At 42.5% G+C, this 19,778-nt stretch overlaps 1 protein-coding gene across 6 annotated transcripts in view; it reads left to right on the top strand.

Annotated features, from left to right (window-relative positions):
• Positions 1 to 19,778, top strand: part of PLPPR1 (phospholipid phosphatase related 1) — a 177,199-nt gene that overhangs the window by 150,140 nt on the left and 7,281 nt on the right. For 3 of the 6 annotated variants that reach the window (XM_081150463.1, XM_081150461.1, XM_081150459.1), the window contains 3 exons: positions 8,293 to 8,543; positions 12,851 to 13,027; positions 16,710 to 16,841. In XM_081150463.1, coding sequence (XP_081006589.1) covers positions 8,293 to 8,543; positions 12,851 to 13,027; positions 16,710 to 16,841 — 560 coding nt within the window. Of the gene's footprint in view, positions 1 to 8,292; positions 8,544 to 12,850; positions 13,028 to 16,472; positions 16,607 to 16,709; positions 16,842 to 16,931; positions 17,026 to 19,778 lie in introns of those variants that run through there. The other 3 variants (XR_013999784.1, XM_081150460.1, XM_081150462.1) reach the window with 3 other exon arrangements.

Raw genomic sequence — 19,778 nt, 5'->3', positions numbered from 1 at the left:
GGCACTTACCATATTACTATAATTACTTAAGTCCGTTACTGCTATTAATTTGTGATCCCTTGGAAAGCAGGGACTGTATCTTTTTTACTTTGTATCAACATCATATTGCAAAATGCCTGGCACATAGTAGGTTTTTAATAAAAATTTTTGGAGCAAAGATATACTCCATTCAATCACAGATTTCCTAAAATTGCTCCCAGAAATGCTGATTCTCAAATATTCATTTGCCTCCTGTCTAATTGACTTTATTACCACTCTTTAGCTTAGTTCAAGGAAATTAAAGGCAATTCCTAAGAGAAGGTCAGAAAAGCCTGTTCTGACTTTTCATGTAGGAGAATTGCAGATGGTGGCAGGTGTCTATTTGCCTTGAAAAGGGTAACTGACTTTGTCTAAGTATCTGTGAATTTTTTTTACATAAGAGAAAAAATATATAGTACTTAAATATCTTTTTAATGGAGATGTTTTCTTTGAAGAAAATAAAGTAAAATAAGGTAGTAATCAAAATGTATTAGAAAGGTCATTGTAAAGAGCTTAACAGTCTTTTTTTCTAGCCCAATAGCTACCAACATGCACACTATGCAACTGACATTAGAAAATGACAACTGTTTCTAACTATTCTAATTAAGCTGAGTGGCATGACTTTTGCAGTTTATGTAAGCATTTTAGAATCCATTATAACCAGGATATCCCGACAAATACAGCCAGCTTCACATTGCAAAAATGGCCAATGAATGAGCAAAATATTATCAATAAAACAATGCTTTATGCTATCAAGGAAGAGAAAACACAGATTTCTGGTGAGGCTAAGTTGATATACCTTTTCTGCACAGTGATTTGACCATATATTTCAATAGCCTTAAAAATAACTATTTTAAACCCAAAATTCCACTTCAAATTCCACTTCTGTCCTAAGGAAATTATTAGAGATATAAATTAATGTTATGGGCTAAAATTCCTTTATTATAATATAAATTAGAAATAGCAAATAATACAATTAAAAAAAAATAATGCTACCACCAAAAGTTGCAACCTCAGAAAAATGATATCTGTAAGAACTGTTAATGAAAGGGGAAATATTCAAAATACAATGGTATATGAAAAAGTCAAGACACTATGAATCTATAATTACTTCAAAATAAAAAGGATACAACATTATATAAGAGTGTGTGTGTGATGTGTGTGCATATATGTATTTGTGTATGTATATCTCATAGAAAAAATTAAAGGGAAATATGCTAAAAGTTAACTGTTGTCACTTTGAGTTGGAAGATAATGGATGAATAATTTTTTGTTTTCTGTCCTGTGTTTTCCAATTTTTTATGAATAGGTATAATTTTAAAATCAGAAAAAGACCTAAACATTATTTTTTTTATAAAGAAAACAGAAGAGGAGGGGTGGCAAAATAAGGCCTGTCCAGAGGGATGACCATGTTCTTTTTCATCGTCTTCAGCATACAAACAGAGCTGAAAGTGGCACCTTAGCCCCCAAACTCCCCGTCTTCTCTACCTGTGTGGCATAGACTTCAACAGAGAGCCCTCGCCCTGTTCCACTGATGCAAATTAAATTTTAAATGAGAAAATGGCAAGAATAGCAAAGTCAAGGGGAAGCACTCAGATTAAACCGCCTCCTGCTGTAGATAAATGCTATTGTGTTGACATTGTCAGGGAGAATTGAATTCCTCTGACTCACAAGTCTCACCATATATTTGCCCCAAGGTTATCATTATCAGAAGGACACCCCACCTCCCAGGCCGTAGGTATAAACTCTCACAGCCAAACTCCTCTGCCCATCTCTAACCTGTTGTATGATTTCCTAGGTTGTGTATACATGATGTGTGAAGGGAGGAAAGGAATTGGCTGCACTAACAAATTTTTCCAACATTTTATAAAAGCAAATGTAGTCACACTAGCAGCATGTATTTGGATTCCTCCCTTTCCTCCTGCTCCATGCTTTCCCTTCTTATACCATTCCCCTTGGTATTGCTTGACATTGACCACAATGCAGAGATTTAAGTTCTCAAGAGAGATGAACACCTATACTTCCTTTTCATGAGCAATGCCAAATAAAGAAGTCACATTTTCCTCAAAATTCATGAAGATAAGTTCAGTTGAATCCTTTTCATTCACAAATATACTTGAGAAACATATTCTTGTAAATATCAATTATTCAATTGTAACTTTTTAATTTAATATTGAAAAGTAATAAAAAGCATTAGAATTCACTGAGGATTTTTGGTTTGTTTGCCATATAGAAGGAAAAGTAAATTAACTTTCTCTTCCTGAAGAACTACTATTTTTTTTTTTTTTGAGTTAAAGAAAAAAATGGATCCAAATAAGCCAAGATTAGACTGTCTGTTAGCACCTAAAATAGCCTGTCATCCAGAAGCTATTCATTATGGGCTTTTCATTTGGAATTGTATACTTGCTCCATTATTACTTCTGATAAAAATTTAATTAAATCCCAAGCAAGTCTTCTGCCATTTAGGTCAGGCCTTAGGAGTCGGTAGCACTGGACAGAATAGAAAGTGCCATGGTAAACAGTTAATTCATGTAACACTAATTAATTGCTGTAAGTTAAGTTCGATCTAAATGAAGCATGAATATTTTAAATGCAGTTTCAAAGGTCACAGTGTTTTAATGGTTGTAACAATTGATACCCTGAGACAAGCCTAATGTTAGCCTTTTCAAGACGAGGCAATCCTTCTCCATGTTGAAAGTCATTAAAATGTACTTTATCTGAAAAGAGACTTTATTTGATTCAATCAGCTCATTGCCACTTGCATTTACTTGTTATATTTTAATTAGAAACAAGGGGACTGATCAAATTCATTCAACCTTCAATGAATAATTTGTTGGACATATACTATACACTGGGCACTGACTAAAGTGTTAAGGACATATGTGTGAACCAAATAGCGAGAGATTTGCCCTCATGGAGTTTATATTCTCGTAGGAGAAACCAGACATTAAACAATAAGTAAATTATAGTGTTTGTTAGAAGATAAGTGCTATGGGGAAAAATAATGTAGAAAAGGGAAATAGGGAGTTTGTGGAGACAGATAGGCCATTTTAAATGGGGAGGGAAAACCTGTTCTACAATGAGAATTGTCTAAAGTTGGCAGTGACTTCATAGTGGGACAGGGACCATCCCAGCCAAGCAGGTGCCCAGTGAACTAGGTGGCCCCATGTGCTGACTGAGGAAGCTGAGCCTGGTGGGTAGTCTAAAAATAACTTGCAGGGCCCTGGCACCCAACTTTAGTTCTGAGACAAGAGGCTAGACCTTAAAAGAAAAATGTCAGGAGCAAGGCAGGCGGAGATATTTCTAGACACAGCAACAGGAACCAGAGCTGAAGCTCAGGTATATAGATCAGGGGGAGAACCCAAGATGGATCTTAGGAGGAGAAATGGAACCTCAGCTTCTGGACTCCATGAGTAGCCAAGCCACCAGACTTTGAGGCTAAGATGTTTGGTACTTCCTCCTGTGGATCAGGATTGGCCCCATGGGTGCAGGGAGAGGAGGGGTGCTGAAGCTGGGGGCCTTACTTGACCTAAAAGGCATAGCCAGGGATCCGCCTCTGCTCAGGTCTCAGGAAGCTGTGATGAGGCTGCTTTGGGTTGCCCTGCTTAGTGCAAAGAACTAATCTCCCCTTTGAATGACATTCAAGAGAGAAAGCATTGAGTTGCTCTCCTTAGAGATGGGGGTAAAGAAGACACTCCTGTTGAGATAAAACCATGACATAAAGAAATCATTTAATTTTATGCTCCAGGGAAGTAAAAGTATGTTTATTGTTTTATTAGTAAAAATATTTGGGGCATTTCTAGTGGATTACTCACCATCTTTAGTAAGCAATTATCCTTCATCTTCACTTTATTATGATGAGTAGTTATAATATGACAAATATAGGGTATTTTTTAAAAAAAAACACATCTTGGTATTCTAAAAAGTGCTTTATTAATACAAAGGATCAATAACACATGGGGTTGAATATGTTGTTTGAAGCTGTTGTAATTATAGGGTTCTTGACTCTTTCCTCTGTTTCAAAACTAATTTTATGATCAACTTATTAAAAATACTGAGGACATCTACTTCCCTCAGTTATAAAAATAATAACTAACATTTATATAGAACTCACAATTTACAAAGTATTTGTAGAACTATTTCTATGATTTGCATAATTAGCCTGTGATATAAAGTAACTGAGGTTCAGATTAATCAATTTAAATAAAATCTATACTTAGGGTTAAAACTATGCCATCAAGACAAGTAGACTGCTGTCAGTCCTTGGTATTTTTGTGAAGTCTTAGGGGAGAAAGAGAAAGAATCTTGTTCTGTGAACTCCTGAAAGTAACTATCCAAGGAGCTGGTCCATTTCTGTCAGAAACTTCTTTTTGAAGCATAAGATAATATTTGAAGTCTGCAGATCAATTTGCACCAATAGTATTTATATTACACTATTTTAAAAAGTTGATTCATTGAGAAAAGTGCCTCAATCAGTGCTGACATATAAGTATTTATGTCATATTCTTGTTGGAAAATTGCTGACTAAAAATTTAAGGAAATTTTGTTCTGTTGTTCGACACAATACATTTCATCAGGGGCAGGCTCTAAATCCTTGCCTCTTCTTGGTACGTGTGTGTGTGTGTGTGTGTGTGTGTGTGTGTGTGTGTGTTCCCAAGCATACAAAGCTAAGGTGATTTTTTTCGTGGCCTGAGGCCCACCCATATTTTTTTAAAGTCCATTAAAGTATAAGCTCAGAGGGCAACGATTAAGAGTATGGGTTTAGAGCCATATTATTTAGTTCCTAATCCCAGCTCTTCTACTTATTACCTGTGTGAACTTGGTCACATTATGGGCCCTCTCTATGCCTCAGTTTCCCCTTCTGTGAAGTGTGGAGACAGCAGTCGTGTCAGCCGCACAGAGGCGGGGTGAGGAATCGGAGCAGCGATGTTTCGGGCATGTAGAACAACACCTGCTACATACTGAGCACAGTGTATTAGCTTCCATTATTTTTATCTTTATTGTTATCATTATTTTCTGGTATCCACGGCAGCCCTAATCAAACATCCCACCAGCTCAGTATGTCCTTGGGAGGAAACGAGACGGGCGTGGGGGCTGCAGATAAACGGTCTTCGCAGGGAAACTCGCAGCTTGAATAGGCGTGTGATGGAGACTGTCTTGCCCTCAGCGCTAGTCAGGCGCCCTGTCGCTCTGGTGCCACCTGAACGTGGAACTCTAAGTGGCGTGCAGGACTTCCGAGCTACACCTTGAGGGGCACAGGGCTCCCTTCAACTGGGGTTCCAAAAACTATTCTGGAGGTTGCTATTGCCCTTGCCCTGGAGCTTGACAACCAGCGTGAGGCAGGGAGCGTGGCACTGGCCCTTTGCTCCTGCAGCAAGGCCAGGCAGGGTGATCCTCCTCGCGTGGGTGGCACCCTCAGCCCAGCCTCCCCTGCTCTAGGGTTGATTTTGAAACTCAGGGGTCTCATCCTGCAGACCATGGCTCTTGGTCATCCCAGCCAAGCCTTTTCAGAATTCCAAAGAATCAAAGCAACAGCACTGGGTGTCTGGAGCACATACCTCTCGCCGATCCAAAGCACTTTGCTCTTAGACTTTTGTGTCTGCTGCAGATCCATTCAGAAATGTAGCCAGCTCCCCTGAAGCAAGGCACACCGCTGGGAGCAGAGCCATAAGATAAACAGAACCCACTAGGAGGAAGGGTTACAGGAATGGAAAAACGTATCTGTTAAATTTTCAAATATAGGCTCTCACTTCGAGGATTTTTAGACACCAATTTTAGGGCACCTAGACATTTTTAAAACATCCCCTTCAAATCATACCTTGCAATACAGGAGACCATCAGTGGTGTTCCTGCTGACTCTGAGGACAAAAGTAGCTATTTTTAGCTTCTGAGGTTTGTAAAATACACACAGGGAGCTTGGGGGTAAGTGCCAGGCATGGCTGGAGTTTCTCACAAAAGCCCTGTAGGATCTGCCGTTGTCTGTGAATCACCAGCGCTCCAGGTGCCACTGCCCTTTGTTGGCATGGCCTGTGCCAGGGAGGCGGGTTGCCCTGGCTGCTGCAGTGCCCTCTGAAGCTACATCAAACGCACCAGAATGAAATGTTTGGAAAGCTGATGCTTGTTAAGCCATCAGGAGAGGAGCCATCAGGAGACATAATCCAGAGGAGGCGGAGAGGAGAGGAAAGCAACTTTCAGCAATGTTATCACAGGACAGCCAAGAGAACTGCCTGTCACAGTCACTGTGCCCACAGAGCTGACACCTCAGATGCGAGCCAAGGAGCCTCAAAATCCTCTGTCTCCGAAAGAACAACACCCCGCCCCCCAACTGGAAGCACTTCTGACAAATAAAATGCCAGAGGAAAACACTGTCACTTTTCCCTTTTTAAATCATAAATTACCCTCGTTTCCTGGAAAAGAATGTCTGCCCCCTGGAAAAAACAGATCTGCTCTTTGAGAAGCTTGCTGGAAGATGTAAAAAAAAAAAAGTCCTAACCGTTCAGACTTCCAGAATGTAGGGGTGAAAATTGCCACGGGTGATCAATGAATGCCTGCTCTGGGGGGCAGACCCTGCGAGGGCGAGCTGGCGGACGCCCTAGAAAGAGCCCTTTCTCATTGTGAGAAAGCCCTTCCTGGCAAAGCCACAAAAAGGAAAATTATGGCAATCAATACAGATCACCATGAACACCGGATGAAGCTTTCAGCCAGACCGGCCTCCACTTCTGCTAGAATGGATTAACTTTGGAGTGCTGATATCAGCACAATTTGCAGATTCAGGACATTGAATACGGGAGTCAAAATCGGGCAGACATTTAATTGCAACTATAGCAGACCCATGACATTCACCAGGGTAACACGGCCTCTCGCACTTGCCAACTTCTCCCATAACTGAGCTGCATTTGAAAAATCAGCTTCATCCGTCCTAGCGACTTGTACACACCTTGGCTCTGCGTGGCCTCTCTTGATATGTCTGATACATTTAACAACTAGTCTCTAGATGTACTGTCTAGGCTTTGAAAGAATTCACAGGGAAGCTTCCTGTAAGGAAATCTGCCTATCCAAGTTCAAGGTCAGTGGGGTGAGTCCTGTGGAATTTACCAGAGAACAGATAGAATCCAGAAAATGAAGCCCGGCCTCAGGATTCTCAGCCAAACAGCCGTGTGGTAGGAAGCACACTGCCCGTCTCTGCCGAAATGTCCACACCTAACCCCGGGAAACTGTGGATGTGGTACCTTACAGGGCAAGAGGGAGCTGACAGGTGTGGTTAAATTAAGGATCTTGAGATGGGGATAGTGTCCTGGATGATCCAGGTGGGCCCAGTATAACCAAAGGGTCCTTATAAGAGGGAAGCGAGAGGGAGGCAGAGGAAGAAATGTGAAAATGGGAGCTGGGGTCATAATGATACGATTGCTGAAAGGGGGTCACAAGATAGGAATTGTGGCATCTTTTAGAGGCCAGAAAAGGCAAGGAATGAATTCTACCCGGGAGCTTCCAGAAGGAATGCAGCCCTGCCTACACTTTGGTACTAGCCCAGTGAAGTCTGTGTTACAGTTCTGCCCTTTGGAGCTGTGCGGGGATACATTTGTGGTGGTCCAAGGCACTCAGTGTAGGGAATTTGTGAGCAGCAATGGCAAACTGCTACAACCAGCGACATTCCTCTTTAACACGCTGTTTCTTCTCATTTTCTCTTTCAACATCAAATGAAACATCCAGTGATCTTTTTTCTCTCTTTTAAGGACAACTCCCTAACCTCATTCACTGTCACCTGCCAGGGTGTGATAGATAACGCCTATTAGGAGAATTTGCATTTCCAAAGGCACCAGGGAGAAGCTGTTTTCTATAGAAAGAGAGCTGATGTTGAGTAACTACTTAGGCCTGGGCACCATCACAGGTCCCCTCAATCATTTTGTGACTGAGGGTACCAAGGTTCAGAAACAGCAAATAACTTATTTTGTGATTGAGTCACCAAAGGTGGGACTGGAGCCCAGGTCTCTATGACTCCAAAATTCAAAAGTTCTTTCCATTAGAACATGTTGCTTCTAATTTACTTACATAGAACAAATGCAATGCTAACAGCACGGTGTTTGCATCAATTCGGATGAAGGAGTCATTTGAGAAGCAGGGGCCACTCCCTGGAAAGTTAGAGGTGAGGAGACAATTTGACTCTGGGGGAGACCTTTTCCATAGGTCGTTTGGATTCACTGCTGTTTCCTCTCAGGGACAAAACCAGTCGACGGTGTGTGTCACCATTTCTAATTATTTTAAATCTCCTTGTAGGAGTATTTGCGTTTGGGCTTTTTGCTACTGACATTTTTGTAAACGCTGGACAAGTAGTCACTGGGCACCTGACGCCATACTTCTTGACGGTGTGCAAGCCCAACTACACCAGTGCGGACTGCCGGGCCCACCAGCAGTTCATAAACAATGGGAACATTTGTACTGGGGACCTGGAAGTGATCGAAAAGGCTCGGAGATCCTTTCCCTCCAAGCACGCCGCTCTGAGCGTTTACTCCGCCTTATATGCCACGGTGAGTATGCAAGCGAGTCTTGCCGTCTCTCCCAAGTTGAGCTCTGGCTGGGATGTGTGTCTTTCTGCCCTCTTCACCCCCATTGGCTCGTCACTGTCACTTAAAGTGATTTTTAAAGTCTTGTTACAGCATCTTTCTCCTATGTAATACAGTGCTGTTCCCCTCACCCCTAAAATCTCAATGCAATATCCCGAGCTGCCAGAGGATGTTAGTTCTGGAAAGAATGTCGGTAATCACTTAGTCAAATCTTCCCATTTTACTGATGCAGAAACTGAGGCCCGAGAATAGCTAAGAACACACAGACCTGGTACCCAGGCTTCTGGCTTTCTGTTGGATTCTCACTGCCCCCAGCAGTGCTCGTTGCCAGTTTTGGTTGGTTGCAGACGGGCACGCGTTCCTCACACCTGCCTACAAACCTGCAGGCGCGGGCGGCAGGTGAAGGGCCGCCCCTGCAGTGCACGCACCTGGGGAAGCCACGGCTCGCTTCCGCCCTTCCTGACACTCCTCCATTGCTTTGCCGGCACAGACGGCTGACCCGACATGACCCCCAACACCCAAAGCTTCCCTTCTCCCCGCTCCCCAGATCACACAGGCTTTGGTGCCCCGGCTAAGCTAGATTGTTTTCTCAATTTTTAGCTCTTATCACAGAGAGAACCTAAAGTGCAACCCACATCTTAAAATACAAGAAGAAACGATGGTATCCCTCTTATTTTTTTTTCTACCCCTTAATTGCATCCATTTGGGAAATGATCTCATTTCACCTTTCTCTGGCCTGTGCTTCTATGGGGGCTAAACTCTCCCTCCCACCTTCTAAGTTCTTCTGGGCTAATTATCCAATTAACAGAGACAGAGTAACAAGAGAAAAATCAAAGTTCAGTATATGTCCTTGGGGGTGTGTGCACATAGGCATGATAATTCCATAAAATTCCAAAAACAATGAAACAGCATTGGGTATGTGAGACATTTCTGGACAAAGGAGAAAGGTGGGGACCCGGGTGTTGGATTTCAGGAGTGAGAAAGGGTGAGTTACAGGTAGTTGAGGGGAAGAGGAACACACACGGCAGGAAAATCCTCGCTAGGCAACTGGGAAACTGTGGGACCCGGGGTATCTAGCTAACAGGCTCTGCCTGAAGCCTCTTGTTTACCACACTTCATTCAAATTAGGCGAAGGCCAGGATCTCCTTCCTGAAGCACGTTTCTCTGTCTGAATCTCTTGGGCAGGAAAGCGGGGAGGTTCACAGAGTCTTTCCAAGTCCTGTTTCTTAATAAACAGTTTAAAATCAATATCCCAGCCCGGCCGGGCGTGGCTCAGCGGTTGAGCATTGACCTAGGATCCAGGCGATCGGGGTTCGATTCCCGGTCAGGGCACATGCCCGGGTTGCAGGCTTGATCCCCAGCAGGGGGCGCGCAGGAGGCAGCTGATCAATGACTCTCTCATCATAGATGTTTCTCTCTCTCTCCCCCCTTCCTTTCTCCGAAATCAATATATATTAAAAAACAGCAACCAAAAAAAACTTGTTTAATGGCCCATACATAATCTGTGTACTTTAAAAAAATAATAAAAAAATCAATATCCCAAAAAGGCAGCTTCAGGGTGGAAAAACTTTGGCCCCTTCACTTTCATAGAGCTGAGAGCTGGGGCGCAAAGGCTGGATATCATGCAGTTACTGTGGAAGCACAACTGTTGGTGGAAAACACCCCTTTTCCTTCTGTGAATTTTACGTTCAGGATATGACTGGTCTGGTGATTCTCAATGAAAGGTGAGGGAAAGAGAAGACCGAAGAAAGCCCCCTTCCAAACTGTCCATTCTTCCCAGGGATTCTGAAGACCCCCCCACCCCCCGGGGAGCATGTTCCCCTCCGCCTCCCCTGAGACTCTGCCTCTGACCAAAGTGTGTTCCCGTAATTACTCTGAATTACAGGCACTCAGGGCGGAAAAGAGGTGGCTGACTACCAGTCTGGTCTCTTTAGTAGACTTTAAAATAAATTGCTAAATATCCTCCTTAAAACAACGGTTCCTTTGCGTCCTGTTTACTGGATCACATCCATAGGACCAATTTGTCAACCACCAATTATCCAGAATGTCTTCCTAGTTATTCCTTTTAGATCTTCTCCATAATGAATATGTGATAAGTCATTTTAGCTGCCCCTACGTTAAGGAAACATGAACATAAATCATACAGAAACCTCAATTTACAAAGCAGATCAATGAGGTTTCTTTGCTTAAAAAACAAAAAACTAGTCCAGGCATTTGTTTAAGCAAAGAAAGTCCTCTCAGGCACTCAGCATATTTTTTAATTTTCAAAATATTGACTTGCCTTAAATTATCTAGAACCTAAGTTATATGAAGCAATGTAATTTTTTAAAAATATTTTTGTTTCTTTTAGAGGGAGATGGAGAGGGAGAGAGAGAAATGTTGATGTGAGAGCCCGAAACCACAGCATGTGCCCCGACTGGGAACCCTTTCAGTGCATAGGGCGATGCCCAGCCACCTGAGCCACACGAGCCAGGATGAAGCAATGTACTTTTGCACCTTTTTCTGTATTTTTATCAGACTCAAGTCATTGCTGTGTGAAATTAATGTTATACTACCATTATAAAATTAAATCTGTTACTCATAATAAACTACTCTCATCAAGTAAGATATAGACTTATTTGGGGGAGAAAGAAGTAAGTAGAGTCAGCTCACTCAGAATAGATGCAGCTATAGCATATTTCAGGGATTCATATATAATTCCATTCAAATCATGCCTCACAATCATCAGGTATACCCTGATGCAAGATTCCAATTTTGCAGACATTTCTGAGCCCCTATTACGTGTGATGCTTTCAGAAATTACTCAACAAACATTTCCTAAGTACTAGTTAATACTGTGAAGAATACTAATTAACTGTAGGACTCATACTCTCATAGTTTGTAATTTAATAGGAAAGATTTATAAAGGTTATATTTTAAAAAGAATATAGGAGCATAAAAAATGAAAGTAAATATACCTAGTATAAATGTTACATAACATTTCTTATACAAGCCAGAAAGGTGTTATAATCTGCTCTAATTTATGTAGCTCCGATCTAACCACAGTTTTCTCGGTTACCTGCTACATGTAATGAAGAGAGAGAGTCCCATCATCCTGTATTCGCACCATGTTGAAGCATCATCCTAAGAAATTAAAAGTTTCCATTGTAATACTGTAAAATGCATCTATTTGAACTTGTATGTGTTCAGGCCACACAAATACAGCACAGACTATAATTTGAGTATCAGCACACTATTTTTCAGGGTTGCAAACACATTTATCATTTTTGTTAAAGAAATGATGGCTCAATAATGCCCTCTACTGGTTTCTTGTAACCATTACCAAAGGTGATCTAACAGCGTTTACTTACATGAAAGAGGCGTATCTTTCTAACTAGGCCATAGGGACACATTTGATAACTGAGCCTATGAAACTTGACCCAGCTCCGAAAATGAAAACAGCCTACATATTACACCTGAAATTAACATAAAATAATATTGAATGTCAACTGTGATTGCAAAATAAAATTAAATGAAAAGAAGAACAGCCTACATACATTTAGGCTTCATAAATTTCAGGTGTCATAAATTTAATCATTCTTTACTTAGTGCAGGTCTTCTAAATGTTTTGTATGTCGTGACACAGATTTTTTTTATTTTAAAATACGCTGAAGTCAATGAATGGACAAAGCTGATCATGGTTGTCCCAAGGAATGCACAGATCAATTTCCCAGCACTGCTGAAAACTACTTGTGTGACACACTGGTTGGGAGGTTTTAATTCAGTCAATCAACTAATCAGTAAATGTTCTTGTCTTCATTGCTTAGAAGTGTGAAGAATCAGAAGTATGGGGGACGCAAAAAGTAAAATGTACAGCTGCTCACCTACCTGGTCTTCTCCTCCATAAAATTCACTCTCATAGAAGGTTTATTTGGTATCTGAGAATCTTCTCTGGGATTCCTAATACCCAAAATGGTGCTTTAATTGGTTGCATTAAAACTGTCTTCTGAATCTGATATTATTATGCAGTCATTCTTCATGTCACCGTAATTTCTGTTCACATATCCCCTACAATACAAAACACTGTGATTAATGGACATCTATCCATTGTTCTTGCTGCGCTCTTTTTCTACCCAAACTCTTTACCAAGTAGCCGAGGGGAGCTGTTCACCTGGTTACCGTGGCTGCTATGGCATAGCCCCTGTTTGCATGTACGGTGTGTGCACATGTATGCATGGGTGTGCACCAGGTGAGGAGGGTCCAGTCACTCCCCAGTCTCTGTCCTGTTCCAGATGTACATCACAAGCACAATCAAGACGAAGAGCAGTCGACTGGCCAAGCCAGTGCTGTGCCTCGGGACCCTCTGCATGGCCTTCCTGACGGGCCTCAACCGGGTCTCCGAGTATAGGAACCACTGCTCCGATGTGATCGCAGGCTTCATCCTGGGCACTGCTGTGGCCCTGTTTCTGGTAGGTCAGCTTCCCCCTTCCAACTTTTTCCTTCCTGTGCCCTCTGAAAGGCTGCCCAAGACCCTGGGGAGTCAGGTTCCCAGACATCACAGTCTAAGCTCATGTTCGTCTGGCTCCAAACTCATGAGTTGCAATTATTGTCCAAGCATTATGCATCCTGTTGCTGCAAGAAGGATTTCTAAAGCTGCCCTTCTTTCAGAAATGTGTATTCGCCCTGGGGATCGGGGAGAGGAATGCCCAGGGAGAATGGTTTGCTCTACTTTCTTCAATACTGTGCTTGGGACTGGGACTGGGACTGGGCAGACTAGTAATTTGCATACCTTCAAACCATTGCTCTAAAATATTTGTTCAGGATGTATTGGGAGCAGAAGCTAAGTGTTGCTTAGGGGAAGAACAGAGAGCAGAGACCACTGGTGGAAGCAGGCAGCCCCTTCTCCAGCATCCCAAGAAACTCGGCTCTGGCCCAGACTTGCAAATCGCACTCAGAAAAATGAAAACCCTCAGCTAACCACACCTCAACTTTTCAGAAGGCCTCTGTTATTACCTGAACATGCCTTATTTCTGCTACAAGTGGCTTCTCAACCACATGTTATAATCTTCCTGGGGAAGAGTTGTGGTTAATGCAGTTCTCTCCATATGTTTACATTTCTGATGATATTTTAGTTTCTCAAATAAATGGGGGCCTAGCTACCTGCTCAACTAGGGAATCTCTTAATCTGAGTTGGATTGGAAGCAAAGAGGTTAATTTTTATTGTTTTTGTCTTTTTTTACAGTTTTATTGTGGTATGATAGGCATATTACAAATAGCGCATACAGTGTACAATTTGATCAGTTTTGACATACAGATAATCCTTCTCTCCCACCCTCCCCTTCCCCTCATTCCCAAGCCACCACTGATCTCCCCATCACTCTATATTAGTTTGTCTTTCCTAGGATTTCATAGAAATAGAATCATATAGTATGTATTTTTTCTGGCACCTTTCACCCAGTGTAATTTTATTATGAGATTCATTCATGTTGTAGCATGTATCAATAACGTGTTCCTTTTTCTTGCTGTATAGTATTCCTTTGCATGGGCATACCATAGAGGTGCAGGGGTTTTGTTTGTTTTTTTTAAATATATATATCTTTATTGGTTTCAGAGAAAGGAAGGGAGAGGGAGAGAGAGAGAGAAACATCAACGATGAGGGAATCATTGATCGGCAGCCTCCTGCATGCCCCCCACTAGGGATCAAGCCCGAAACTCGGGCATGTGCCCTGACTGGGAATTGAACCTCTATCTCCTGGATCCTAGGTCAATGCTCAGCCGCTGAGCCACGCCCGGCCAGGTGGTGCAGGTTTTTAATAGTCGTAAAAGATGCAAAATAGGCCCAAAAGGATTTACAGTAAATCACCAGGCCTGGAGATTCACATGTTGCCCATGAAGTGAATTACTAACAATATTCAGCCAGCTTCCCCTCTGAGACTGAAGCCATCACAGTCCCGTTTGGACACCCATTTTGCCCTTTCTGGCCCAAAGCACTCATTAAGGCTGGCATCTCACATAGAAGGATTTCGCTGTCCTATGACCTCACTCCTCCTTGTCTTCCCCAACATACAAAATACACACATACCTCTCCCAGCCACTAACACAGAGTTTCCCAGTGTTTTTACCTGCTAAGATACAGAAAATGCTCACATTTATTCAGAACACTGATTTGGAAACTCCATTCTAATTCAAATTTATTTTTAATGGATCTTGGCTTTTCTTCTATAGTGAAAGATGGACCTGAATGCAAATTGTCTGGGTGAAACTGCAGGAAAAGTGGTGCTGAGGTTGATCCTGAGGTGCTGATAGATGTCTCATAAGGGATATTTTCCTAAGATTGCTATTTTTAAAGAGGGAAAGACTAGAGATGACTTCAGAGAAGAGAGTTTTCAAAGAGACATCAACGGTGCCTAAATGAGAGGGCTCAAAAGGAAAGCCAGCCAGTTTTGCTGTCCATCATCCTAGGGCCAGCCATCCCCAGCTGGAGAGAAAGAGAGTGTTGACTGTCCCAAGAAACTTGATGGGGCCCTTCCAGAGTGAAATCTATAAAATCCTTTGTGTTTGCTAAGGCCCCATATACAAATTCTGCTTTAACATTAAACTTGTTTTCTCTCAGTCACTCACAGCCCTGTTTCCTACCACTCAGTTACTATTGGGTCTATTATTGGCTTCTCAACTGATGGCAAATGTCAAAATTTGTTTTCCACGAATGATCTTTATGTAAGACTGAGACCTGCTATTGAGTTGCTCTGGCAGGAGACAGACCACACTGTATACATGTGCACGTGTACACACCTCACACACACACACACACACACACACACACACACACACAGAGTAAGCTGGGATATGTGGGGGGTCGTAGAAGAGACTTGGAGAGGAGACAGAGAAAAAGGGAGGAGAGTCGGAGAATCGGAGCACGCTTGTGGCATATGTTCACTATTGTTTTGTGTTTCCCGTGAAGATGAAAGTGGGAGAAAGAGGGGAGATTATTAGTTGAGCAATTACTACATACCCTACACTGTATGTACACCACAGCATGTGCCCCTAGGACAACCCTAACAGGATTCTTATCCTCATTTTAGAGATGAGGAAAGCGAGGCTCAAAGGTAAGTGACTTGCCCAATGGCCACTCAGCCAATAAGCCATGAATCTAACCTGAGTCTTTTCAACTCCAGAGTCTCTTCAACTTCAGCATCTCCCAATTCTCCCATTTCCTGAATGGAGGGAGTTTAAGCAGAGATGGAGGGAAGTAGAGAATATTTATGTAAATGTTCTGCAGGGTTTGAAGAAAGACAGGAAAGATTCAAGGGCACTGGATATAGAAACAAAGACACAGAACAACGGAAGAGAGAGTGTGGAAAGAAGCAGATAAACTCTCCATGGGCAAAAGAAGCAGAGCAGGTGGTAAAAACAGGCTAAGGTATGAAGGAGCCTCAGTAGGAAATAAAGAAAAGTGGGTAGTAATTTAGAAGGAAAGGTTTTTAACAGAAGCAATAAAAGAGAAGTGTCACTACTGAGTTATTTAATCTCAAGCAAATAGTGGCCACATCATTTAAGAACATCTTAGGTGGGAATTAAAGACTAGCTAACATTGAATGAGTATTTGCCGTATATTTGGCACTTGTTAAGAGGCAAAATATTATAGTGGTGTGTTCTCTGGAGTTTGAATCTCTCTATGACTTTAAGTTACCTAGCTTCTCTCTGCCTCCTTACCTAAGCTAGAGATGATCATAGTACCACCTTTCTTGTAAGATTGTTTAGAAGGTTGAATGAAATAAAGTAAAACTCTTAGGACAATGCCAGACACATAGTGGGCCTCAATAAATGCTAGGTGTTATTATCAGGTGGTTTACCATCATGTCTTTTAATTGTTATGGATTTATGAGGTAGGTATTATATTACTCTCTTTTACAGGTCAGGAAACAGGCTCAGTGGGTGGATTGATTATCACTGGCCATCTGGTGATTAAACAGATGCTTCCTCAGCACTTAGAACCAGCTCAGCAGACACCTGGACCATGCCCCACCCACTAACTCAAAGGAAAAAAGGTCACTATGGCAATGACATTTAGGGGAAAGCCTGCCACCCTCAGAGATGGCCAGGCATTGATGGCTGTAGTCTGACCCAATCTTTTTACCCCTCATCCTGCAGGGAATGTGTGTGGTCCATAACTTTAAAGGAACACAAGGATCTCCTTCCAAACCCAAACCCGAGGATCCCCGTGGAGTGCCCCTAATGGCTTTCCCAAGGATAGAGAGCCCTCTGGAAACCTTAAGCGCACAGGTACAGTAAAGCAGCGATAGCAAAGCAGAACCACAGGCCCAGGCCTGTTTCTTCGGAGGTCAGCTAATCCATTCCTCGCCTTGAAAGCAGGACTCCACTGCATCTACCCAGGAGTGGTAGAAGTCTGGTATGAAGACGCTCAGGAACTTCACAGCTTCCCTCAGTTAGTCCTGCGTTGGTTCTGAGGCTCGGCGATCCTGAGTTCTCGGGACGTTCTCAGCTGCTTCAGGACACCTTGGTCTCCAATGTAACACCACAGTTAGGAAACCTGGGCCAGTTACATGGGAGGTCTATTTGATTTAGTAACTAGGACAATATTTGGAAAGAAAAAGGGTTTGTTACATCTAGTGACAGATGTCAACTAGAAGCACATTTAAAAGGTCATTAACAAAATAGATGTAGGTGTCCTTTTGGATCTGTTCTGATGACAACAATCAAAAATTCAATGCAACTGTACTTACAGATCACTAATTTACACCAGGACCTCTCTTCATACCAGGGATACCTAAAATAATTAGCCATACGATCCTTGCCCTCAGAGCACTCACAGATGGTTGGGAAAGGTGGATATCAATGAGTCATCATAATCTAGCATGCTGAATCTCAGGTCCAAAATTTGCTGTGTGAGCATAAATGAAGAAAAAATATCTCTTCTGCCTGAGAAGACAGGGAAAGCGGTGGAGAAGGCTTGCTAGCTGAAAGGAGCCCTGACAGATGGCATTGCTCACTCACTTTTACCTTAGACAGTTAGTTGCAAGGGGCTTTACAAACACATTTGAACAAAAACCTATTGAATCGATAGTTTCATGCCCAGGTTAAAGATAGGAATACTGAAGCTCTAGGTGTTAAATTACTCACCAAGGCCGCATAGCTGGCGTTTCAGAGAGCTGGGTGGGTAGTTCTTTAAGCAGACAGAGAGAGAGTGGCTAATAATAAAACAGGGCTTTTGTTATCATGCCACTTTTTTCAGGTAGCTGAGTTCTGCTGTTTATTTTCAGTAACAATCTGTTTAGCTTGAAATCTTGTTTGTATTTGGCATTTTCTTACTAAACCATTTGTGTAGGTCCCGCAAAGGAAAAACAGGTCACCTCCCCCTGGAATTAGCATGTAGTATAAAAATATTTTTCACTATTTCATTTAAAGATTATTAACCATCAGAGATCTCTCTAAGACAACTATCCTATTTAATTCTATCACTAAACCAGAAGAAAGGCCCAATAAAGCTATCTCCATCTTGGGAAAAATATTTAAGTCCCTCCATTAAGTCCAGTGCTAAGTACTTTGTTTATTTTCCCTTAACCTGTATTAAGATGAGATTTCTGACGTGGCCTAATTAGAAATAATGTACTGAAAAGTGTCTTCCTGGTTTATTTATGTATAGCCCGTTGGTGCAGGTAGAATGGCAGATTAGCTTAAATAATGATACCTTGTCATGAAATGGTGACATAGTCCCTCCCTAGTTTTCCTTCCCTAATTATGTTTCTGTACCTGGAGACGTCAGAGTGGTTCCCTCTATTTTTGAGGTGAAGCAACTAAAGACAAAGGTCAGTTTGAAAAGCAAACTGAAGTATTTGCTGAGTTCCACAAACATGTCACTCTCTGTGTCCTCATAAATGCTGTTTACTTCGCCCTGAACACCCCGTCCAAGGCCCCGTTGCCCCCACCCTGCCCTTCCTCGCTTCCCTCCGTCCGCAGCCTTCTCCAGGTTGCTTCTCCCTCCCTCAGCACCAGGAATAGCTAGCTGACCAGGCCACCACACAACCAGGCCACATTTGGGGGGATTCCACTTATGTCGAAAAATGAAGTGCCAAACAGGGTTGCAAAAGCCGCTATTCACATGATAAGAGTTAAAAAATTCTTTTAAATAATATATTGATTTACTGTTCACAATAGGCAGTAACAGGACTTCTTTCAAATTTGTTCACATATCTTTGTATCCATGGAGATCACCTCATTTGGATACAATCTGAGGCCTTTTCTGAATACCAGGCTTGGGCCAGAGGACCCTGAGGGCCCCTCTGTAATTGCCCCTCACACTGAAAGCCAAGAGTGCCCCCTCCTATCTGCCTCTCCCCACCCCGGGGACTTAGAGATCTTTGAGGATCTGAACTATATCTTCCGTGGGACCGACTAGGTGTGAAATGATGTTTGGTAAATAGACAGATACAGGCCAGAAGCAAAGCCTGAACTAGACACGAGTCAAAACCAAGACCCTAAAATAAGACCATAGTCACTCTCTGAACCTCGATGGAAATTAGAGATTTATGAGCAACAATGAACAGGACTTCTGCAGGCTAGCCCAAGTGAAGCTACTGGAAGCTGGATGGAAGCTGTCACCTCTCAGGTGAGGCCTTCCATGCCAACTGTGGAAGATTCGAGGAACCACCCGCCTGCTATTAGTGCCACATGTTTCCGCAGGGTCAGTTAGGAGAATATGCCCTTTTTGTGTCGGTCAAGGAAAGAAAATTGGCGTTTATTATGAGCCATCACATTCAGTCTCCCAAGAACCCTGCAACTGGCATCATTGTTCTCTTTGATAAAGTAAGTAAAGCACAAAGAGTTTAAGTCATATGCCCAAGGTCACCGAGTCAACATTGAAACACAGGCCAACTACTTCTAAAGGCCCTGTTTGCTGCATGACTCGGCCTGACATTTCACTCAAGGGAAATTTCATTTTGAAATCTGCAGCTCTCAGCATTGAAAATGGAAACGCGCCATAGGGGGTAGTGCATTTGCACTGAGCTGCACGCCGGAGAATTAACTGAGCTACAGCCCTTCCCAAATAGATATGGATGCCCGGTTTTTCCCCTGCGGGCAAGAGCGCCCCTGTGCAACTCCTACAGCCCTGGTTTCTATTGGAAGCTGCTCCTTTGCCATTCCCGAGAGAGCCATCTTCCCAGGAGGGGGACCGTGGGGATCTGAGGGGAGATCTGAACC

Source organism: Miniopterus schreibersii, assembly GCF_964146895.1.
Source record: "Miniopterus schreibersii genome assembly, chromosome: 11".
Classification (NCBI taxonomy): Eukaryota; Metazoa; Chordata; class Mammalia; order Chiroptera; family Miniopteridae; genus Miniopterus; species Miniopterus schreibersii.
This window is presented reverse-complemented; position numbering and strand designations above follow the sequence as displayed.